Source organism: Neopelma chrysocephalum, unplaced genomic scaffold, assembly GCF_003984885.1.
Source record: "Neopelma chrysocephalum unplaced genomic scaffold, ASM398488v2 Primary Assembly neopelma1_70, whole genome shotgun sequence".
NCBI lineage: Eukaryota > Metazoa > Chordata > Aves > Passeriformes > Pipridae > Neopelma > Neopelma chrysocephalum.
Window position 1 is genome coordinate 5357807 of NW_020897730.1, and position 24503 is coordinate 5382309.

Sequence of the window (24503 nt, forward strand, 5' to 3'; positions counted from 1 at the left end):
GGGGAGCAGGGGCGGGCTCGGGCCGCGCATCCCGTGCCCGGGGCGGGCCCGCGGCGCGGGGCGGGGCGGGGCGGCCGCGGGCCCCATAAAGGGCGGGCGGCGGCGACGCGGTCGGGCCGAGTCGTGCGGGCGGAGGGGCAGCGGCGGGGCGGGCGCGGAGCGGCCGGAGAGGTGAGCGGGGCCAGCGGGGCCGCCGTGCCGGGCGCGGAGCGGGAGGACGCGGGCTGGAGGGGAGGGGACCGGACCGAGGCACCCAAAGTTTCGGTGCTGACACCCCGCATCCGCGGTGGTCGCTCCGGCGGCTCCTCGGCTGCGCTGCCTGTTACCACCTGGCTCCCGCAAGTTTCCCAGTGCCCGGAGCGTGGGCGCTGCGGCGGGAGCGGGGCTGCTGGCGCGGTGAGTTTCTCCTCCTGCCTGTTGGCTTTCTGAAAGCTGGAGGGTTTTCCTCCCCTAAGAAGCGGGTTTCGAGGCTGGTAGCCCCCGTGTCCCCGTGCCCCGGCAGGGCGGGATCGCAGCATCGCCGCCGCGTCCCGGGTGGTGCGGGAGAGGCGGCACTGCCCGAGCACCGGCTGCGCTGGGAGAGCTTGGAAACTGCAAGTTGCTCGCTTCGTTCGTGTCTCCTGTCTGCTGTGAGAGGGAGCTTGCTGTTCTTGTACTAAATGAAAGTAATAAAAATGAAAATTTAGTTAGTAATGAAATTTTCTTTGCATGTTGAGTGATAGAGTAACAGGGGAGGAGCGTTTTTAGCCGTTTGGGAAGGAGGGGGTGATATCCTGATAGTGAAACAGGATTTGGATAGGTCTGGTGGCATCGCATTATGTGCCGAAGCAGGTTAGCTAAACCTTGGCTCCCTTTAGACTAATATAGGAGCATCCTTCGTGTACTGAGTTCTGGGAAGATTTGGAAATTCGGAGTACACCTCAGGAGAGAGCTATTTGTTTCTTGGTTAAAATGGTGTTCGATATCTTGGCTCAATACTGTGCGATATAGGAGGATCTTCACTGAGAAATTAAACCATTGGAGATACTATTGTGCTAATGAATAGGTGTTAAAATGTCAGATGTCCCGTAAAACTGGGGAATAATATCTCTTTATGGATTAGAGGCCTCAGTGTGATTTATTTCTCTCCCCCTTTCTCATGCCCTCATATGATTCTAAAACATGGTTTGTGTTTTGTGGTTTTAATTGCATTCTTGGGCAACTTCCTGAAAGAGAAACCTGGTAGACTGATTTTTTTTTCTTTTTCACTACACTGAAAAATGACCTCTTCTTCCTTCACTTTCTCTTCTGTGAGTATTTAGTAATGTCTTGCCCCCAGCTTGCCACAGGAATTCATTAGAAACCTGGTTTCATAGGGACTATTCACAAAATGTATGTAGGTGTAAGCAGCTGTGCTGCTGTGTAGCTTGGAAAAACGGGAGAAGCTGCAGACATCCATGAGAAAAGGGAAAAGCAGCTGCAATGACTGCTGAGTGATCTCAGATGAGTCTTTAAAGTGTGTGAGGTGAAGACCAGCACAAATAAAAAACCTGAATGATTAAGTAGACTAATTCAACTACATATAAAATGTACTAGCTTGGAATTTTAGAATTTTATGGGGTGTGATTAAACCTGTGAGCATAGCAGCTCTTTGGCACAGGAGTAAACTTTTGAGTAATGAGTGCTAGTCCATAGCTTTTTACAATGATAGACAAGTTTTATGTCAGACAAGCTGTAAGCAAATTTTGTCAGTGCTCCTAAGGTGCTGAAAAGCTGCTTATCTGGGCACTATTGTTTTATCTGCTCCCCAGGTATCAGGGTGATAGAAGAACTCCTCTTTGCTTTGAATGGTGATACGGTCATCACTATAGTCACATATACATATCTATATATAGCTCCATGTATCTCGTGTGGGAGGCAATAGAAACTCATGTCAGTACAAAAAAAGAAAACAGCAAAAGCCTGCAGTGGATTTTGTCTCAAGGTGTATACAGAAGTGTCGAAGCTTCTGTTTGGTGTTGTCATTGACAACCAGGAGAATAGCATGGCTTAGTGGCATGTGGAGACTTTGTGTGGGTCTCTAAATTGCACAGCCAGAAGCGTGTTCCAGTCCTAGAGCTTCTTAACAGAATATTGTTAAGCAGAAAAATGTCAAGCGAGGAACCCAGTAAGTTGAACTAGGCATTTTCAGACTAAATTGAAGTGTGTGTGTGTATAAATACATAAAAATAACCACCTCACCTTATTGCTAGGAATTACAGTGTAAATGGGGGATGAGAGGGAACTCTGGCTGGAGATTCGTGTTGCTGGTGTGATGGTGGGCTCAGTAGCTACCTGGCTTATGCAGCTGGTTGTGGCTTTTGATTCTTGCTAGGCAACTAGTGTGCCCATGCCTGAAAAACGTGAGGCTCAGTGGAAGGTTTTTCTTGGAAGCTGGAGTTAGGGTTGTCTGGACTGCTTGAATTGCTTCATCACAAGCATGCATGAGAGAGCATGCTTTTGTAATACTAATTAGGGGGAAATTCAGCCTAATCATCAAAACATTTCCAGTTACTTGGTCTGTTAACTGGATTCTACTATTTTCTGGGGTCAAAGGTTTTATACGTGGGAAGATGGGAAGGATGAATTAATCATCACTAATCTGTAAAGTGTTGCTAGATCCAGTCAGTCATCTCTGTGTGCCTCTGGGCATCTTGTCGATCACCTGTGACATAATTTACAAACCATGTTTTACACCAAAGTACTGGTTTGTAAGTACCATGTAATTCAGTGCACGTATACCAGCCATAAGCAGCTTCTCAATAAGCAGAGTGATATATAGAATTATCGCTTTTCAGCTTTGAAGAACAGGTAGCAGTAGCATGCAGTAGTCAATCACCTACATACAAATTTAAAGATTAACAGTGTAAATGTTATGAAAATATAAGAAGGTTTTTTGTTATTATTAAAGTAGATAACTTCCCTGTGTAAAAATATGAGAAAGCTGAATATGAGCAACCATGTGCACATTCAGGTGTGTCTCCTCTAAGATGGTTGAAGTGGGGGGTGGGAGGAGAGCAAAAAGAAATGGAAAAAAAAGGTGGTAGCATTCTACAGTTGCAGCTACACGAATGTTTGGGCTGGCATGCTATGGGAAAAAAGGTGTCCTGTCTTCTTTTCTCATGTCTCTAGTGATAGGCTCTAATTCGCTACTTGACTTACATGAATACTTCTGCAAGCAGAGGTGAGGTCTCTGCTAAAGTGAGAGTCAGTGATCCTGGACAGGGAGAGGATGGGGCAATTTTAGTGGCAATGCTACTATTAGCCATAGGTTCTTGAGCTGTTTGTCATGGCCTCAAAATATACTTAAGTGCTACCTGAAATGCTGTATTTGTCCTTTAGCACCTCTTCTTGAGCAGTGTCTGTGGAAACATGTGCATTTTGGCAGCTGCTGTATCTTCTCTGTGATCTGGTGTTCACCTTTAATAGCCAGAAAGATTTTTTTTTCTTATATTTTCAGGCTGAAATCAGAAGATACCTTATGCTGGGGTCAAATAAACTGCTTTGTGGCATAATTAAGTATGAAAGCATATTCATCCTGAGGAATTATCTCCCCATGGTGGAAATTGCATTCTTGCTGTCCGTACTCATCAATGTGATGTAAAGTGTGGGCTTCAAGCAGTCTCCTGTTGTCTCCTTGGGCTTTGGAAACTGTGGCCTGAAATTCTTTTTAGTATTATGGAACCATAAAAGCAATTGTGGAAGGCATCAAGGCTGATTGCCAGTGAGTTCTGAAGTTAAGATGCCTGCTCAAGGCTGTATATAGGTAGTGGCCTCAGCATGCGGGTAGGTTTGTTTGTGAGAATTATTAGTTGTCAAGAGACTGTAAGCTACAGTTGTAAATCCCACTGGGGTCTCCAGAAGCACAATTGAGAAATGCTGGTACATCTTAGCTCTCTTAGTTTGGCTGATGTACAGATGATGTGAATTTATTTTAATGAGTTGTGTGGCTTTGACCAAGATTCCTTTCTTACTTAAGTGCTTTTTGTATTATTTAACAGCTCGCACTTTAAACCTCTATTGCTACAGAAGGGCATTTTGTGGTATTTAGTGATGTTTCTCACTGCTTCTGAGAGGCGCTGTCACCTGGTCTGAAGTGCAAGCCAGAAGAAGGCCAAAGGTTGAATGGGTTTTGAGGTTTCATGTTTTCATGCGAGAGGGGCAGTTTGTCATTGTCTCTGACAGGTTACAGGTACAAAACGAAGAGGAGAACTAAACATAACTAACTTTTCCATTCTGTTATCTTTGTACTTTACATCTCCAAGTAATCTAAGAAATATATGTAGAAGTTGGTGGATTATCTGTTAGCTATACATCTCCATTTTGCTATGTACCTTCCTGTTCCAGGAGTAGTTCATGTTGCTTTCTCAGCACTGAAACAAGCCTCCAGCTGCTCTGGCAGCTCAGCTTAAGAGGCTGCTTTCCCAGCTAATTGCCTACTTCCTCTGCAGAGGTTCGTCATCTGCGTTACAGAAATAGTGATGGACTCTGCGGAGGTTTCTCAGCCAACACAGCTCCCAGCTCAGCCTGCAAACTTTCAGGCTGAACTGAATCAGATGGTTTAATATACCAGGTCATGACCTGCTCTTGCAGAATTCATGTGTGTAGTTCATACTCAGTTGTCCCTTTTTTCCTATGGAAATTTAGGTCTTGCCTTTCCAAAAACCTGTAGTAAAGCCAGTGGGATCAGTCGGAAGTGAGGTGAGATTAAAGAAAAGAGTGTGTTCTCTTAAATACAGGTCTTTAAACAGCTGGTAATTCTCTTATTAACTGGTTAATGTAAGTCCTCTTGCAGATGACTGAGGAGGTGTCTATCTGAGCATATGGAGAGTTCCCAGCACAGTGCTTCATTCCTACATCCTTACAGCATCTGTGACTGCTGGTTGCATTTGTGGTTGGCTGGTTCTGCTTCTGAAGCTGGGAGGGGGAAAAGATAAATATATGTAAATGTCTATATCCTGTAAAGAGAAATGTGAATATCCTTATCCTTTTTGGGTAGCCTTCAACCCAGTTCTGAAACAGCTGAGAAAAGGCCACTAAAAACTAGTCTCTCATGTTCCTGTGAGCTTAAGTCTGTTTCAGTGATGCTGTCCTGGATACAGAAACTCAGTGTGCTTTTTTCATCTTAAGTACTAATAATTTGGCTACATTACACTTTACATTTGTTATCTAGTATTTCAGATGAGAAGGTGGTTTGTAAATTAGCTTGCAAATAGGAAGTGGTTGATTGCTAATGTGGTACAGTATGATTAATAAATAAACAAAAGGCTAGTCACCTCTTACTCTGCAGATCTCCAACCACAAGTACAGTAAATGGTTAGAACAGTGTTCCAGGTAGTTTTGTCAGTTGGTAGCATTCCCGAGATACAAATGCTTGAAGTATCAGGTCTTGGCTATCAATGAGTTTGTGTAAGTAAAAGTCTTTATAGAAGTTCTTCTTATGAACAGAGAATACTGGAGTTCAAATTTATTTTTATGGTGAAAAGAGTGTATTGATTGCAACTGTGTAAATTTAGAGAACTGCCAACACTGTTATTGCCAGAGCCTTTCCTCTTGTAGGAGGAAGGATAAGTAAAAAATTAGTAATATTGAATTACTTGCATTATTTTAAGTGGAGTTTCTTAAAGGCCACTTGGAAGACTGGGAGCCTGTCTCCTGTTACCAGCTGGGCATCTCTAACCCAAGCATGAGTAGGCTTTGGTTAGATGTCATGTGGCTGATATGTCCTCCTACCTCTCTTAGCTTCCCAGAAGAAGCTACATAGCTTCTTAGCTACGTAGAAAACCTAATTTTCAGTTGTGCTGTAAACCTAGACTGAACCGTAGGGTGTGGAATGATGGGAACTGGGCTTTGTAGGGTGTTGTTTAGTAGGAAATACAAGTACCTCTTCTGTAGAGTAACCTAAAAGGTGTAGAATCTGAAGGCAAACTGTCATCTATCTCCTGCTCTGCAGCAACTCGCATGCCTTTTCAAAGCTCTACTGAAATTTTCACTGTTGGCTTGAGGACTCAATTCCATACCTTTTAGCTTTCTTTGTTTCTTATACAGATTTTTTTTCTTTGCTTGACAGTTCTCTAAGTCCCAGTGTTACAGATATTAGTATCTTAACCCTTCTGGAAAGCTCTTGGCATTCAGTCTGCTCCAAGCACAGCTTTCCACAGTTTTTAAGTGGCCATGGAGCCATTTCCACAAGGCTGTTTCTACTATCAGCCTGGTAGGTGCAAGACACAAGGCATGAGTCACTGGCCAGCAGATTTACCTGGGGAGAGGAGAACCAAATTTGTTTCCCCTGCAGGGGTGAAGTGCCAGAGTCATGGTATCAGATGATACCAAGATACCTGCAAAAAGTGAAAATAAGTAAGGGTATTAGGTTTCCCTTTAATTTCTTTTTAAGGAAGAAAGAAAGGTCAAATCCTATGGCAGAGGTGGGACTTAGTGTAAAGGTGGTGGTGAGGTACCTGATAAGATACCAGCCATTGTTAGTCCAACACCTTGTGGACTATTTACTTCATAAATGTGTACTTATATAGCCCATTATCAAAGCGTTAATACTTTGTACCTTTATTAATGGGAGCTTGCAATGCTGTAGGCTTGCCCTTAGCTCCTCACGAGCCCCCGCTTGCATAATAAGCATTGTTAATGTACAGTAAATGTGGGAGCTGTGGTTCCATGAGGTGTTCCTTCCACAAAAAAACTTAAAATGTGAGCTTGAGTTTAGGCAGTTGCTGTGATTGTTGAACCGCTGTTCCCTCTACTGGGGTGAGTCCAGAGCAAGAAGGTATAGCCTCACCACCATGTTGTGAAACACTGCTGTGCTGCCTCTTTTGGGGAAACTGGTTCTACAGCATTAGTCATGATAAGCTGACTGTCCCAAGCTTGTTTCTTCATTACGTTAAGATAACCACATTGCATGAAGAACTTAAGAGCAACAAAACCACTTCTTTAATAAAAGGACACCAGTAAATTAAAAACATAATTCTCTTTAACCTTCCTGATACTGTAAAACTTGATAATCGATCTTGGAAAATTCTGTGGAAAGGCTGCTTTAAATACAGGAGTAAATAATACATAGAAACTTTTAGCAACAGCTTTTGAGCTTATAGCAGTGAGAGAATGCAGAAAAAATTTGAAAATTGTGGTAGAACTGTGCCCTATCATATCAGCAAACTGTATTTGCTCCATGAAGCAGAGCTGAAGTTGGCTTTTTTAATTATGTAAAAATGAGAGATGGAAGGAAAAGCAAATGGTACATAAATGTCTATCTGTGTGATTGAAGCTCTGAATGGTGCCTGTGTAGTGGAGTGGTGAAGTAAAAAACACTCTGGTCAGCTTTGCATGATGTGAAATTGGTCTTTGTAATGAACTACCATGAACCACGACCAAATGCTATTGAAGACAGTAACTGGTGCAAAAATTGGAGTGGCTTAGGAACTGAAGACCCTGTTCATGAGGCCATAGAAAGTTTTCGATGGAGGTTGTCCCTCTGTTGTCCCTCTGCACTTCATCCTTAACAAATTCGCAAGAAGTGGTGGTGGTCAGGACTCTTCATAAAGAAGCACTGAACTTGTAACTTTCCCCTCATATGGAAGCTGTGCTTGGATGAAGAAATGGTTCCTGTCTGGGACCAGCCCGGTTTAACAAGCCAGGACTCTGCTGGGAGATTCCTGCTTGGCAGGGGAGGCTGGTTGGACATGGCGGAACAGGCGTTCCAGACGGAAGTGGCCCATCTTGAAACAAACACAAATGCACTAAAAAACCCGGAGGAATAGGAATAACAGAGGAAGGTTTAAGGCTGAGAGATGAAGGACTGAGCCATTACCATGCTTTTTGCAGTTGTGTGCAACGGTGGCTGTAGTGCCTGAAATCAGACCAATATCTTAACATACAAAATTAGTTTTTTTAAAAAAAATCACTTCCAGCTTATCTCTGTGTACAAGTTGTTTATCTTGTTGACAGTAACTCACTCCTCTTCAAAGCAGTGTAAGTACTGAGCTGTTTAAAAGCTAGCAATCATCCTTTCTTGGTAACACTGTGCATATACTAAACTTTCCAACTATTGGGTAATAATGGAAAGAGTTGTTAGATAAAAAGGGAGAGCCAACATTCAGGACATACCAGAAAACCTGGAGGAAGATGGAATGTTTCCCAGATCTGTTGTGTGGAAGAAGCCACTCCTGAACTCACCTTCATTCAGACCATGGTAGGAGAGGATACTGAAGCTGAAGGCTTTGGGATGTAAGAAGCTTAGGCGGGGAGTTACGAACACCTGTGAGGAGGAGGGAAGCCTACTGACAGGTTTGAGTGTTTTGATTATGTTTAATATATATTTAATTATGCTGCCAAGTGGGCATCATCTGAAAAACAAGACCCAGCATCTGACCTTCCCATTGCAACCAGAGTGGTCTCATTGCTTGGAAAAAACAATTGCTGTGTGCCCAGCCAGCTTCTTGAATGACTGTTAACAGGTTTGATCAAGTATTTATTCAGTCCTGCTGGAGAGAGTTGGTTAAATGCCTGAAGTGAAGCTGCCTTCTTTGAGCTCACATGTCAGCTGAAATAAGACTTTTAAATTAGTAGCCCAGATGGCACTGACATGGAAACATCAACATCTCAGACTTGGAGAGGTCCCTGAATGTTTGTTCCAGGCCGAGTTTCCCTGGGTACACAGGCTGCCCAGTGTCTGCCACGTGGGCTCAGGGGATCTGAGCTTTTTGAGCTTAATGCATGAGACCAGCAATGCTGTGAGACTCCGCTGTTTACTTTTAGTCTGTTTAGCTGTGCTTGCTGCTGTTTTGGTTAGAGCTATTCACAGAAGTGCAGTCTGGTGTGCAAACTTCCTGATGGCGTGATATGTCTTTAAAGAAACTGCAGAATCAATCTTGCAGCTGCAAGAAGGAGTTTTTTGGGTTATACATTATTGCTGTTGAAGTCAGGCTTCAAAATAAACTCTTGGAGGCGTCTCATAGGAAGTGCAGCCAGTACAGATATCTAAAAATCTATGTGCAGTTCATTATTTCTTCCTCGATTCACTTCAAAGTGTTCTTTAGGCTCTCTGGGACAGGTCTTTTCTCCAACTTAGATTTTAAATATGAGTATTTTTTCAGCTTATATTTTGCCTCTGATCTTGAACCAAACTAATTTCTTTTCTTCCTCTCGGGAAGAGTGCAGCAGCTTGGTTTGGCTCTCTGAAAACTAAGTCCTTCCTAAGCTAGTTCTTTCCTGTAGGATGATCTCCATTCTTAGCAGTTTTTTGTGCCTGGGACTGAGATGTAACTTCTCGCTGCTCTACCAAAAGCTTTTCTAGACCCAGATTAAACACTCCATATTAATATAACTTTGCTTTTGTACCAAGCATTCTGTAAATGCAGGCTGGAGGCATCATGTCCTCTTTGTTGACATAACTATTTCCATAATAAATTTCAGCCAAAAACTTAAACTATGCATTATGGGGGTGATCTGAATAGCTGAGCCTAGTGAGAGCTGAGTATGCTGCCTGGTGTGTCAGAGGGTTAGTGTTTTGAACACCAGCTCGAGGCTGAGGTCATCTAGAGATCGATATCCTGAAGACTTTTCATCATCTGTCATGAAACAAGGCAGAATTATCAGTGAAGATAGGACATGGAACAGTTGTCTTCTCCTGCCTTTCCCAGACTGTGCCTGACTGGAATAGTTATCTGGAAATTATACAGCAGCTTAAACTAGTCTCTGCAGTTAGATACAGGTATAACTAGTACTTCAGTGTGGTGTACAGGACCTGGTGTGGTGCTGTTCAGTGAGGCAGGGGGAGTTAAGGAGTCCTTGGTGTGCTTGCCATGGACATGGCATCCCCCATACAGCTGAATGTGTGACACTGTCATCTGTTTTGTTCAGAAAATTTAGCATTAGGGTTAAGAACTGGATTTGCATAACAAATTGCGGGGGGGCCTGTTTTTGGTTTTTATTTATTTATTCTTTAGGTACATTTCTTTGGGTTAGTGATGGTATTTACATTGCCTATTAAGAAGTCTAAGTTGTGGGATGTCCTTCCTGTAAGTTCTCAGTTTAAGAAGTGGGCAGCCTACCCTGAAGAGGGACAGTTTTTTTGGTCCAACATCTTTCAAAAGCCCACATTTATGTAAATGTATTCGCCTATACACCTTCCTCCTTCTCAGTTAACTTTGTAAAAAATTTAAAGGTCATAGGCAAAGAAATGCCTAGCTTGTATTTTTGTTTGGCTTTCTGAAGTATTAGATTCAGATTTAACTATCACTAAGTTTTCAGCTTCAGTGTTATGAAAGCTTGTTGAAAGCTTGTTGGTATTCTGTATAGCAGGTCAGCTGTTTTCCATCCTACACATTGTACATCCTTTTGGATTTCTTTTCCTTGCAATGTACTTAAGCTGTTTCTTTCAGGATATGCAAATGCACTTGTTGTTACTGAACTGCGTAGAAGTTGGATATACTGAAATCCATGACGGAAACATTAATAATAGGGATGCCTCTTTGGCTCAAAGATGAATTTATCTCCTCAGATGAAATTATCTCCTTTTTTATCTAACAACTGTTACCTGGTTAAGCTACACAGTGGCCATAACAGGGCCAGGCCAAGAAGGGGCTGCTCTGTAACTAGTGCTGAAAAGTGGTTTTATGCTTTTCCCATGCTCAGAGCACTGCATGACTTTATTTCACTTATTAAGTATCTGCTAGAGATTGTGCTCCAAAACAGAGACCAACCTGTCTTAATAGCATGTTGGGGGTAGAGGTGAGGCAAACATCCTGTACCTAGTCTCCCAAGAGGTCTCCATGTTATAATTTGAAACAAAACAACAAAAACAAAAAAACCCAAACAAAAAACAATCCTGCAGCACTGGCTTTGGGGGCAGAGTTGGATTGTTTTGACAAGGCTTCTCATGTGTCATGGGGAAAATGAAAGGCTGTCATCCTGAGTCTGCAGGGGCTGTCAGCAGTGAAGTAGAAAATTTAGGGACTTGCACTATATTGCAGTATAGGCAAAAAGAGAAATGTCTGACTTCAGCTAGGTTTGTACAGATGCACTGCGTAAATGACAATGGAACATTGTTTTATTTGACTTCAAAGAAGTGTCACTCCTGTCTGTACTTCTTGACGTGTAATGTGTCACGGGTAGATGTGCTCAAAATAGCCCAGTCTCCTTTGGTTTGGGCCAGGTGGAGCTGCCTCAGTCAAAAGCAGAATTTTCAAATTGCAGCTCAAACTCTGCTTTGTGGTTGTTGTCTGGCACTGTCCCTGTCCATCACTACATGGGACAGGCTGTATTGCACCAACATTAACTTCTGCTTGCTTGTAATTGCATCTGGTAAGAATCTCTAATAGTTTGGGGGGGTTGAGGCTTTGTTTTGCCAAGGTATTTGCTGCTTAGTATCAGGATTAAGAATTTGTTTAAACTGCCCACTGGGTTTCCAAATAGGGAGAAGAGGTGGCCACCAAACCACGAAAGAAACCTTAAACCCTTAACTTCTCTTGGAGTGTCAAGCCACACTTGCCTCCTGCAAGGCAGCATTGCCATCAGCATAGAGCTGCTGCCTGGGAGAGAGGGAAGCCTTGTGCCTAAGAATGAAACTAGAGGTTCAGATGGTTTGTGCCAGCATCAAGGAACACTCAAGAATATTCCTTAACATTTTTTATTGAAAAGTACAAGTTCACTTTCCCTGTCAGGCTCCTGGCTCTCCCCATGACAGCTTCGTGCTGTAGCTGGTGGTGAGAGGTGCAAGGTGAGCCTGGGGGTGACTCGTGTAACCTGTTTCAGGGTCTTGGGTGCCATTTCGGTTTTCTTCCTGCAGGTATCTGCTGTAGATAGCCAAATCCTGTCTAAATTTTGGATTAAGCATGAATAGTTCCTGTTGATGGCTGATGTGGAGCTCCTTTGGAAGGAATTGTATTTCAGTGACTTCAGAACTGCTTGGGGGATTATTAGGTTGATGGGAAAGACTTAATTATTGGGTGGGCTGTTAGCCTGCTTTGTAGGACAGTGTTTTTACTTTTACTTGCATAACTTAAATCAGTCCAACAAGCTGCTCTGGTAATATTAACAGTTGGACTGAGGGGAGAAAGATGTCTCAACTCCTTCATAATTTCATTTGGTTTATTCTGTGCTGCAGTGGCAAACTTCAACAAAGCCAGTTCTGTCCTCTGAAATGGTGTAAAAGAAAGTGGAGATGCTGTATTTTGCTACTTTCAAGTGTTTTAGCACAGCTAAAGTACATGCTATTAAAAGACGATTAAACAAATCTGTGCAAACACCAGCTGGTTTGATGGTAATCAAATGCTCCAGCGTGGTTTGAACTTGCAGCGTAGGTAGGCTGGCGATGGCAGAGCTCCTGGGAGCCACACGCCCTTGGAGTGTGTGGGAGGAGGCTGCGAGTGACGCCTCATCTCGAAGCTCTGCGGCTCTGCCGGCCCCGGCACCCGGGATGCTGCAGCCAGGAGAGCCAGTGTGCCATTGCTGTGCAAAAGCTCAAGGGGGGCAGAGACCCGTTTTGGGGGTTTGCATGTGTTGTGCAGATGACACTTTATTCAGTTGTGTGCCTTCTGCGGCCTGATGAGCCTTTGGTGAACTAGGGAACCAGCTGATTCCTCCTCAGCATGTTGGAAGACTAACAGCTCAGCGCGTTCTTGGAGTGCCAATGTCAGCTTAGTGAGGCAACAGGCACACTGCTGGTCTGAAAATAGAAGTCAAGGCTGTTAACTGTGCAACTGAAATGTCTTAAAAGTGTTGTGAGCAGGGAACATAATTTAATCAAACTGAACATTATTGTATGACTGTTTCTCTAAGTACCTGTTTGCCCTAAAAAAAAGAGGTTGACTACAGTTTCATGAGTAGGAAATTCAGTGTAGTAGTTACAGTACAGTGTTTAAGATTTGGGCTTGATTCTCTATAATCAGTTGCTGAGAGGTCTTGAACAAACTGTTGCTGCTCATTGTGCTTCATTTCCTAGGAGATGACGGGTGTCCTGATAGTGAATTCTCTCAGATGTTAGACCTGCAGATAGGCCTGTTTTGAATGTTAACTTCACTCTGTACTCATTAGCTCCTGTATTTTCTTAAATGGAAAAGTGCAGGTTGAAATCCAAACTAAACTTTGCATTTTAAAATCTAAATGTTTTGCTCTACATTCCTATTATGGAGAATGCCAATTATGCAGCTAACTCTTATTGTTCTAGGCAGGTGTAAATTCCCACGACAGAAGGTCTGTTTGCATATGTACACATGCTTCTGTTCACTGCAGAAAATGATCAATAAAGTGTACTGTGCATCACATCTTAGTGGCTGAGGACTGTACCACATCACTTCTTAGCACTAATTTACCCTAAAGGGCAGTGTAAATAGGCTCATTTAATTGAAACACAAAACTAACAACTTGTGTGTGGTGGGAGGTAGTCTCCCAACTTGGTGGCTTTTGCCCTGTTACATAGGCACTGATATCTAGCCACTTCATGATTATCTCTGCATCTAGAAACCCCTAGGCCTAAAATACTGGTAGTGGTAAGTAAAATGGAGGTGTGAGCCCCATTGCCAGAGCTCTGTGAATGGTGTGTGGCACATGTGCAAGACTTGCCTGCTCTTTAGGTAAATAAGAATTTATGTTTAAAATAAAAATGCTGTACTTGTGAAAACTGACTTAACTTTCCTCTCTTGTTTTCTTACAGATATCTCCAACCAGGAATCATGAACTGGCACTTCTCCCTCCTCTTTGTTCTTGGGACTTTAATGTCTGTATGTTCCCAGTTCAGTTTTTATCCTCTGGAGGAGCTTAGCTCTGATGTTGGAATCCAGGTCTTCAATCAAATAGTGAAAGCGAAGCCTCAGGACAATGTTGTTGTTTCTCCTCATGGGATTGCATCCGTCCTGGGGGTGTTGCAGCTGGGAGCCGATGGCAAGACCAAGAAGCAGCTGACAACTATGATGAGATACAGTGTAAATGGTCAGTGGTTCCTAAGGTGGTTTTGGGTGTGTTATGTCAGACTCTTCATGCTTTATGAGATGGCTTTCCAAGTGTGGTAGATGGCATCATGCACCAATTAACTGTGTTTACCAAAGCACAAATGGACAGACTTGAAGCTAATTGGCAATTTGAGTATGGACATGTACATATACACCAACTGGTTTATAAGCAGCTTGGTTAATGACTTCAGGGCCCCAGCTAGAACTGCCTTTGTCCTTGCAAAATTGAATTTTCAGAGCAATGTGGGAGGTGGTCCAGTGCCAGCACTGTGCAGGAAGGCTGCAGTACCCCATTTCAGGCTGTACTGAACAGCCTTTAATGTGCCACTCCTTAGAGAAGAAGGCAAGAGAATATTTATTGGCACCATACTGAAAGCAATGCAAACTAACCATACTATTGAAACTTTCACTTTGCTCTTCAGCTTTGTTCATGTGTTTCTGCTGTCAGGATCCCTGTATCTTGTAGTGCCCTCTTCAGCCATTTCTGCTTGCCTCTGTGCCTGACACTGCATGCATCTGTGTTTATGTTCCTCTGCCAATGTCTGCCCCTTGAGAGTGTGTAGCCTGAAGGTTTTTACTGCTTTTATTTGCACGCTATTTTTGTGAGTGTTTGCCAGCAAGGCTTAATGTCTTAGTGCCAGCATTCTCCCTTACTTCCAAGAATAGGAAACCCTCTAAGAGGTAAGTGCACACTTAAATCTCGAGCAGTATTGTCATATGACATGTTGTTCTGTCTTCATTTGCTTTGCTGTTTTGGTCCTGGGTTTAAAGTACAGCAAAATTATTTGACAGTTTAAGATCGAAATGATGTAGATTGAAATCTCTTCATTGGATGATCAACTTTAGGAACATTTGAATGCTCAAAATATAAGTACTTTGAAAAATTTTCAAGCATTATATCAACTTGTTTTATTTGGCCCACAGTCCTAATGCTGTGAGACACAGAGGTTCTCAAACACCTTAGAAGGTAGCCAGTACCTTGTTAGAGGCTTGTAATGGGATGGGGAGATACCCATCTCATTCCACAGATTTCCTCTGCTCTTGTTCATGATTGCCTTGCAGTTCTTTGGCAACTGCAGCAACTGCTTCTTTGGAAAGGTAATAGTTGAAAAGTATTTAATTTGTCTTTAGCTGTCTTTTAATGCAATTTAGCAGCTGGAAGCAAAGAGGAGAGCCAGCATCATGAGACCAGACAGCTCTCCCCGGACCATCAGCAAGTGATCCGTGGACCACCAGTGGTCCGCAGAATACAGTTTGAGAACCTCTGTTATGGTATGTTCTCCAAAAGAATTTGCCCATAGTATTGGAGAGTGAACATTTAGAAATTCATACAACTGTACTGTTAAAGCATTCATGATACATGAAACAGCAAAGCCATCTGAGGCTTTTTCTTGTATGCAGCTAAGAGAATAACTCTGAACTAATTGATTCACTTCATATCTCTTATCTCAAGTTTGTCTACATCAGGAAGTAGTCTGGAAATGTTTCTGCCTAAGTTGTATTGGGAAACAGAGGAAACTCATTAATAACTGAAAAACAGCCACCCAAGGATTCTGTTCAATATAATGGTTGAACATGAAGTTGCTTGCCTGGCAAGAGCTTCCCTGTGTAGACAAGCACTCCTTCATAAGCCATAACACTGAGGAGAACTGAGTATGGTGAACATAGCAGTTCTTCTGGGGTGCCATATGCCTTCTCTCATACACAGTGAAGGAGCTAGCAAGCACTTGATACAATCTGCTTTCAGGTCCTAAGGATCTTGACTGTAACACCAGAACCTGCTACTTTCCCTTTTTCCTTTTTTTAGAGACAAGCTCATGTGTTAAGGGATTGATTCCTGCTTGTAGCTGATTTAGGCTGGGACCTAGTCTTGAGGGTAACCAAGACTTGACTTGCAGTTTATTAAAGAAATCTTGACAGTTTACTTTATTCTACAATAAATGGAAAGGAAGTATGTCAAAAACAATTTTTGCTTTACACTCTGCAGTTCAAAACCACTTGTTGAGCAAATCCTGCAGAGCTCTGACTGAGCAGCCTGACCCCTAACTTTCTTTGTCACCATTGCAGAACTGACAAGTTATCTGGGCTTATATGATATGAAATGTGTTGTGGAACAGTCTGTTCTGTGGAAGAGCATGGTTAGCAGCTCCACATTAAGACTTGAACCTCAGTATTATCTCCAACACTGTCTGTTGCATTCTGAGCAGACACCTAGAGGGGCAGCAGGAATCACAGCAGAGGTCATGTTTTTGCTGAGAAACAGTAGCAATCTTCAGATGAGAGATCAGAAATGGTTGTTTTGGAAGTCCTCTGAGAATGCCTGCTTTGATCTTCTTTTCTAGTCCAGCACTTAATGTCTGACCTTTCATGTCATTAATAGTTTGCATATAAAGTAACTGTTCATCAATCTCATTCTAAATTAAACTTGCTGTTCTTTCCAACTAGGAGTTGGTAAAGCCTTAAAGAAGATAAACAGGCTCATAGTCTCAAAAAAGAATAAAGACATTGTAACAATTGCTAATGCAGTGTTTGCAAAGAGTGGCTTTAAAATGGAAGTGCCTTTTGTTACAAGGAACAAAGAGGTGTTTCAGTGCAGTGTCAAGAGTGTGGACTTTGAGGACCCAAATGCAGCATGTGATTCCATCAACCAGTGGGTGAAAAATGAAACAAGGGGTGAGTATTGGTGAGTGCCTCTGTGTGTGGCAGGGTGGTATCTGAGACCTCAGATTCAGATGGAAATATTGGGGAAAGATGGGGAGGTGGAGAAAGCTCTGCCCTGCAGCTAAAACTGTCTTTTAGCTGGCATTACGTGGTATTTTAGAGCTGGTGGGCCAGGAATCAGCATCTCATTGCCCCAGCAGATGAGCCTATCTGGTGGCCTGGAAGGGATGTGTGCAGTGTGTGTGCCTGTGTCCATGGGCCCATGGGATATGGGAGCTTCTACTGTTCTTTACATTCCTACAACTAGTGAGAAATCCAAGCAGAGTTTGGAGCATTCTTTCTCTTGGAGCTATGCTTTCTCAAACATAAAAGATATTTCCAGGCAACTCAGATGTTTTACTTAGTAAATCAGACTTACAGAAAGATGTAGGGCAGCTTTTGCTCTGACTGCCCTAAACTTTTGTAAGATATGACCCTGTTCTTATGACTCAGATTTAGTGGAGGATTCTTAATTAACCCTGCCTTGACAGAACTCCTCATGGTTCAAGCCTCTTGGCATCTAGTTGTCAAGATTACATGTGCTAAAGCCAAAGATCACGATTTGCAACATTTCCCAATCTAGGTGAACTACCTAGTTTGGTACCTCTTGGAGTTAAAATCAGTGCCTCCTGGATGTGAGGAGTGTGTTAATGGTGTTGGATGTGGTATGTGTGAAAGGAGGCTGTCAAATTCTTTCTCAACCACATCACCAGTTTTGCATAGCAATGTTGCAAACAGCGTGTGAATGGGGAGGTGTGTCAGCTGAAACTATTACCACTGCAACAGTCTTAGATCTGTTCACATGCTGGAAAGGGTAAGGCCTTGTTAGTTTTTATAACATCAGACTATCAATTAGCAAGATGTGTTTGAATTCTAGTTATCCCAAAGGCTTGCTTTTTGACAAAGAATACATTGGTTTTATGAATCATAAATGTATTGCCCTGTGAAGAGCTGGCACGCTCACAGATCAAGAGGTCTGAACTAATGTGTGCTTCACGTTCCTCATGAACAGTTGGCAGTGTTATGACAGCAAATACTTAAGACTTCCTTTATTTCTTCTAGGTATGATCGATCAGGTTGTAGCTCCAGATGATATTGAAGGCACTTTGACCAGACTGGTTCTAGTAAATGCTGTGTATTTCAAGGGCTTATGGAAATCACGATTCCGACCTGAAAATACAAAGAAACGTCCATTTTATGGAGCTGATGGGAAGACCTACCAAGTTCCTATGCTGTCCCAGTTGTCTATCTTCCGCTGTGGTAAGCTCAGCGACTCCCACTACCATGGACAATGGTTGTAAACTTAGCTCTTTCAAACTGAAACAAGAGCTTGCTGTACATGTGGTGTTAAATGGTGCTGCTTGTTGCAGCTGATGCGGGCAGCTTGTGTTAGAGAAGCATCTGTGCTGCTGGGGTATGGGTGAGCTTGCCGTGCAAGGTACTTAGCAGTTGCTTAAGGTTGAATATTCTGTCAAAGTACTTGCCTTATCCTCTTGCCTTCCAAATGGAAAATCTGAAGTACCCAAATTGAGAAATTTGCATGTTACTTAAGCTTTGCTGTAAGGGGAAAAAAAAAGTACAGATTCATAAGGAGTGAGAATAAGGAAAAGCTGCAACAGAGACAGAACGTAGAGGTTTACCTGGTTATGAGCTGTGTATGAAAGAAAGATTGGAGTAGAGTCAATCTATATTTTACTGCATATAAAGCAATGGAACTTGCACAGTCCCCAGTCCTGTGAGAGCCAGAAGAGCACGGGGTTAGTAGGTTGGCTGTATCTCTCAAGGTGTGAAACAGCTCTTCAGATTGAGTCACAAGTGAAAAGAAGTTCAGCAGGTTCAGCCAGACTTCCTTCAGAGATTCTCAGAGCTGACATAAGCACTTGATGTGACTGACAATGTACTTCAGAGCTCCAGTGTTGCAGGCCTGTGGGGATTTTAGTGGTCAAAGTAAGATTGATACTCTGATAAAAACTTCTGTTGCATCCTTCCAAGAAGTGCTGCTTGGAACTTGCTCCCTTGTGTGCTAAATACAATGTGAGGAATAAGTCTGAGAGTACAGCTTTCTTGCTATAAATCCAAAAAGCAAGACCCTCTGTGCTTTTAAATGCCTAGTTTTACTGTCAGTAGTGCTCACCTAATATTAGTAATTTATGTTAAACAGCTTTGACTTTCTGTCCCAAACCTATATGTTAGAGCAGATGTAATGTAGTACTTTAGATGACTGCTGAAAGTGTGAGTTGGAAGAGGTGGGGAAGCCTCCTGCAGTATGTACTGTTCTGCGGAGTTTCAAAGAAGTTCATAACTTAAGATGGGGTTTAGCAAGACTATTATTTTGAAGGCTTTTTACTTCTGATGCTGGTTAAAGTCTTCATTATGTTGGCCTACCTTTAAGCTAGAAAAGCTATTAAGGCTAGAAAGGAACAAAAGAAATACTGCTGAGTTAGGACTCACTTTAGTTTGTGAATCTCTGGATTTCCCAACACAGGGCTTCTGTTTTATCTATGCTTGCAAAGGGATCTTTAAAAGTTTAAATTTCTTAAGCATCTTCAATCCCATGAGCTGACTGAAGCTGAGCTCCCCTCCTTTGGGGATGCCTCAGTAATGATAGCAGTGTGTAGCAGGTCAGGAAAGCAGTGCTTACCTGTTGGACAGTTCACCTTGTGTTACTGTCCTGTAGCTGAATTATGCAGCCAGTGTTTTGGTCTGTAGGCTCTACTTTGGGAACCACTGCCATAATAAAAGGAAATAATGAAACTGCCAAGCCTGACACTATTCTTGCAAAAGTGTGATACTGCCGGTTTTGTAGCAGTATGAACTCAGTCAAGGCATGTTGCATGGCCCTGGCAATAAGATTTAATTAGTAATGAAGCTGTTGATTTTTCAACATGGGCTGATAAGTGCAGGTTTATATGAAGAAAGGGGAAAGATAATAAGATCTTGCTGCTATCCAAAAACTCTGCCTGAAATCCTGTCTGTAGTTAAACTGACAAGTTTTCACTTGAAACTACTATAAAAAGCATTTGCTTCCCAGCCACATGCCAGAAATCCCACAGTAACTAAAGGGAACTTGGAAGAGGAGAGGGTTGCTCAAAGACAGTCTTCCTGACACTTGCTGTAACTTGGAGGTGTTGCTATCTCACTCCTTCTCATCTAATTGGCATCGTGCACTGCCTCTAAGTGGCTGATTTCCACTATCTTGAAAGGCTTAAGACTGCTTCCTAATCAGATCCTTATTCAGCAAGAAAATTAAGTAAATGCCACAGACTACTTTAGACAGGAACTAGGAGCTCTTGCAATAACTCTTGGAGGAAAAGGCTTATCTACAAGATCTCTTCAAGTTGGAAAGATGCTTTTCCTTGCTTTTTGTTTCTCAGTGTGCAGTTGGTTCTGGTACAGTTGAGATCTGAAGTAGAGATGCAGCTGCTTTGCAGACTTTGTCACTTCTAACGTAGCTTGCTTGCTGCTCTGGGCTGATGAGATTTGTCTGGGACACAGGATGTATATTAAATGAGTATATTAAATTTGCTCCTTGGTGTTATCCTGTCTGTGCTTTATGTCAAGCTAGCATCTCTCCAGAGCCAATGCCTTTTGAAGGGTTGCCTAGCAGGAAGCCTGTGACTCTAGAGTCAGTTTTAAGGTGCGGGCAAAACTTTCCTAACAGACTCTTACAGCTGTAGGTATCTAAAGGTAAGATGGACACTTAAGGTTGTAGGTTATGGCTCACTAGGTTTGTTTTCTTGGTGTTGTTGTTTTTTTTTTTAGGTACTACAAGTACTCCAAATGAGCTGTGGTATAACATCATTGAGCTGCCATACCATGGTGAAATGATAAGCATGTTGATTGCATTGCCTACTGAAAGTACAACGCCACTCTCTGCTATCATTCCCCACATCAGCACAAAAACAATAGGAAGCTGGATGACAACCATGGTAGCAAAAAGAGTGCAGGTTATTTTACCAAAGTAAGTACTATTGTAATCTACTTCTCCTTCACAGTGTTTTCAGGGGTTATTTATGTATATCTCATCTGGTACAGGGTGACTTTCCTAATGCATTCATTTTCATCTTTTTTTGTTCCTACTAGATTTACAGCAGAAGCAGAAACAGACCTAAAGGACCCTTTGCAAGCACTCGGAATTACAGATATGTTTGACCAGTCGAAGGCAAACTTTGCAAAAATAACAAGTAAGGGGTTTTTTTTGTTTGTTTTAATTCATGGTGGTCCTTCATAGTTCCTGGCACTGAATAAAGTACCGCTTTACCAATGCAGTTTTGTCTGCTTTATCTGGGCTGCGTTACTATGACACTGGAGCTGGGTGTTATGTTGTAGCCAGCCAGGCATGACTGTTTGCTTCTGTTGAACGTTGCAGTAGCTCTTTTTTCCCCTTGTCTTGCATTACAGCAGTAAATCATAGTGGTCAGTTTAAGATTTGATAATACAGCCTGAGGGTCTCAAGCATTGTCTAAAATCTATGGCAAGACTTATAACAATACCGTACCTTAGACTGTGGCAAATACTGCAACTACAATATGTAACTTTCCCTGAAGTATGTGTTTAATGACTTTTTCTTGAGCTCTGTAGGAAAGCTCAAGGATTACATTCACACTTTAAGGGACTGGACCAACCCAGAGCTGTAAATATTAGTATCTGAAAATAACACTTCTGAACTCATGGTTGTAAAATGTCGTATTTTTCTTCTCTGCTTTTATTAAACTCCTAATTAGCTTCTCCATAATGACCTAACAAAAAAGCCTGCCTTGTGCTGGCTTAATTTGAAAACAAATTCCTGTGTTTGATTGAAAGCAAGGTGTGTTGCTAAGTGCTTTTTCCCCATCCCTGACATTGAGATAAGTGCCTTAAATTCAGGAAGCATATTTTTTCATTTTTTTTTAATTAAAACTAAAAATGGAAGTGAACACTTAAGTGAACACTTCTTAAACCATCAAATCAGAAAACCTAGTTGAATGGGGAGGGAGGGGAGTCAGGTTATTCCCTGTTTTCCAGTTACTCAGTGACTGTATTCAAAGATGTTACCAGTAGTGTTCTTCACTGCAGCTTCAGGATTTCAGCAGCTTTTATTATTCTGAGCCATGCTGGCATAGCTGCTAGCTACAAGGTACTTCAGGACTCTTTTCAAGTAGTTTCACTGAAAGTGCTGTTCTCCATGGCTTTTTCAGGAACAGAAGGTCTTCATGTATCTAATGTTCTGCAAAAGACAAAAATTGAAGTTAGTGAAGATGGAACCAAAGCTTCTGCAGCAACAAGTAAGCAACTGCACTGATAACTGTCAGAGTTGGGAAAACTCCATTATAAGGCTATAGCACTAAGCAAAGATAGTCCACTCAGAGACCATTGCAGGAATAATCTGACTTAGATCAGTTGGTGGGTTTTATGTAATATCTCAGGAAAATCCCAATTTTCCCATGTTGATCACTGTAAGAAATGCTAACAAGCTTACTTCTAGAGAAGTGTCTTCTAATAGCTCTGACCATTCATAAAATGTTCTGGCTATCCAGGTGGCAAAGAGGACTAAGCTACTACATGCTTTGGGTGACAGCCCAAGAGTTCCAGCTTTCTGTGGGTCTTGTATTGTCTTTTTAATATGCATCCTGTAAGAATATCATGTGACCTGTGTGGCTTTAAATGTCTAAGTTGGTAGGTCTTAAGCATTTGTCTGCACCTGTGAAAGCCTGTGATATGTACACACACACACATATATATATATACACACACATTAGGAAACTGATAGAGTACATCATGTGTTGTCATGCTTGATTTGTCTCACTCTGAGTCTTATCTTTCCTGCAAGCTGCAATTTTAATAGCCAGGTCATCTCCTCCATGGTTCATAGTAGACAGACCGTTCGTATTTTTCATCCGGCACAATCCCACAGGTAAGCAGCATTTTAGGTACTTTTTGGCTTAGCAGTTGAGTGTCAGTTATGTAATAGTGACAAAAGAAGTCTGGAGCTACTGAATAACTATTTTTAAAAAAATCCTGCAAGTATATTTTTATGCCTTTAATACTAGATTATTTTATTGGGAATACAACTCAGAACATAACGAAAAATACATACTGGCTGCAAAGTTAACAGAAATAAGCATGGCAGGTTTATGGCTACAAAAAGAAGAGTCTTTAATAGTCAGAGTTCCTCTGAGGGCAGAGGAAACAACTCTTTACTGATAGTGAATTGGTGAATAGGACCCAGCTTTCTGATGGACAGTCAGCTATTCAGGGCAAAGGCATGACAGGGGCTTCAGAGATCTAGGGTGTTGCTGCAGCCTGCTCTGAACCGAAGTCAGTGTTCAAATATAGTGGTCGTGGCTTCTCTGCACTATGGGCTGATTCTTCTAGAGCAGAGTTGCCCCGTTTACTTTGAATAACTTGTCTGCTTCTTGCAGTGACATGTATGATAGATATGTTAGTTAGCAGGGAACAAATGCAGCTGCCAGCACTGGGGGAAGAGTAGGCTCCTGGCAGCAGTCCCCATCCCCAGGCTCCACAGAGCATCAACAGAACTGTGTCTCCAGAAATATGAGCTGGCCACCTATCCAAACATACACTTCCCTGGGCTCACAAACTCGAGGGTGGCTAGACAAGACTGATGAGGTGGCTTGGCTGTGCTCTGTGAACTTCATGGTTTTATGGAAAAAACTCTACTTACAGACTATGGTAATCCTTGTTTTTGTTTCATCCCTCAGGTACAATCTTGTTTATGGGACAAATAAACAAACCTTGAATGTGGAAAAGACTTTCTTCAAGAAGTAAACAGGCACACCCCTGTTCTGTTAAATATTTTGTACACTACTCTTTGACTTCACTCAAGAGCTAGTTTTAACCACTTGACTAGGTTTTGAAACAGGAGTCGACATAGTTCTGGCTTTGTGGGGAAAAATACAGATTGAAAACTACAGTATCTCTTCAAAATGTCTAAAAGATTCCCTAAACTACTGAATGGTTACCTATGCTAACAGCTTTTGAGCTTTTTCTGTATCTACTAAGAATTTTATGTATGGTTTTTTGTGAGAGGATTTTAACAAAGAATGATAAACGTTTCTATTAATGTTGGTTTCTTCTTGTGTGTGGAAAAGGTCTAATTTTGTAGATACCACCTATCAAGATTACTTTTGGTTCTTGGTACCTGGATATTCTTGGTAGAAATAGAATAAAAGTTCTAGCAGTTTTTATATAGTGCATGTATCACTGAGAGTTTAAAACTAGTGTGGTGTTCAATACACATCGCATCGTCCTGTCTTATTGTAATGTAAACTTGTCATTGCTAGTATACACTTTCTATTGGATTTAAATTTTATATTTGTTTTTGTACAAAGGAAAAAATAAAAGTGCATTATGAACAGTCAGTGTTGTGGATCATGGATGTGCTGCTGGATATTTGGCTCCAAAGCCCTGTGAACTACTTGAGACTTACTTCTAAGGAAGGTGAAAGGAGACTGGTTTTGTGAGACCTTTTTGGTGTGTGTGTGTGTGGGTGGTTTGGGGTTTTTTTGTGGTTTGGGTTTTTTTTTTGGTTGGTTTGGGGGTTTTTTTGGTTTTTGTTTATTTTTAGTCCATGCTGCTGATTACATTTTTTTTTTAATTGTTGTCATTCTACTGTGAATGAATTATCCATAAGTTTGGTATCTGAAGACCAAACTCTATTTGCTGTGCCCAAGTTACTGCTAAAAACTGCCCTGTGAGGGCATCTCAATGCACCTTTGGGACCTTTCCTCCTGTTCCCTGTGGTGTAGGTTACATGCAGTGACACTTGCATTGGTTTGTCTGGAATCTAGTTTGGGTATGGTTCCTCCAGCAAAAGTAGAGAAATGT

The 24503-nt window shown here is 42.0% G+C and overlaps 1 protein-coding gene across 2 annotated transcripts; it reads left to right on the forward strand.

The window, feature by feature from the left end:
- The first annotated feature begins 128 nt into the window (after positions 1-128).
- Positions 129-24037, forward strand: SERPINE2 (serpin family E member 2). Of its 2 annotated transcripts, XM_027686181.1 has the most exons (10): positions 129-171; positions 13682-13956; positions 15129-15248; positions 16422-16649; positions 17739-17936; positions 20439-20637; positions 20760-20860; positions 21854-21940; positions 22486-22569; positions 23378-24037. In XM_027686181.1, the coding sequence occupies exons 2-10, from the start codon at positions 13701-13703 to the stop codon at positions 23413-23415; spliced, it is 1311 nt and encodes a 436-aa protein (XP_027541982.1). In that variant the 5' UTR covers positions 129-171; positions 13682-13700; the 3' UTR covers positions 23416-24037. The 2 variants fall into 2 exon arrangements, with proteins under 2 accessions (XP_027541982.1, XP_027541983.1); XM_027686182.1 differs by lacking the exon at positions 15129-15248.
- Positions 24038-24503: the final 466 nt, after the last annotated feature.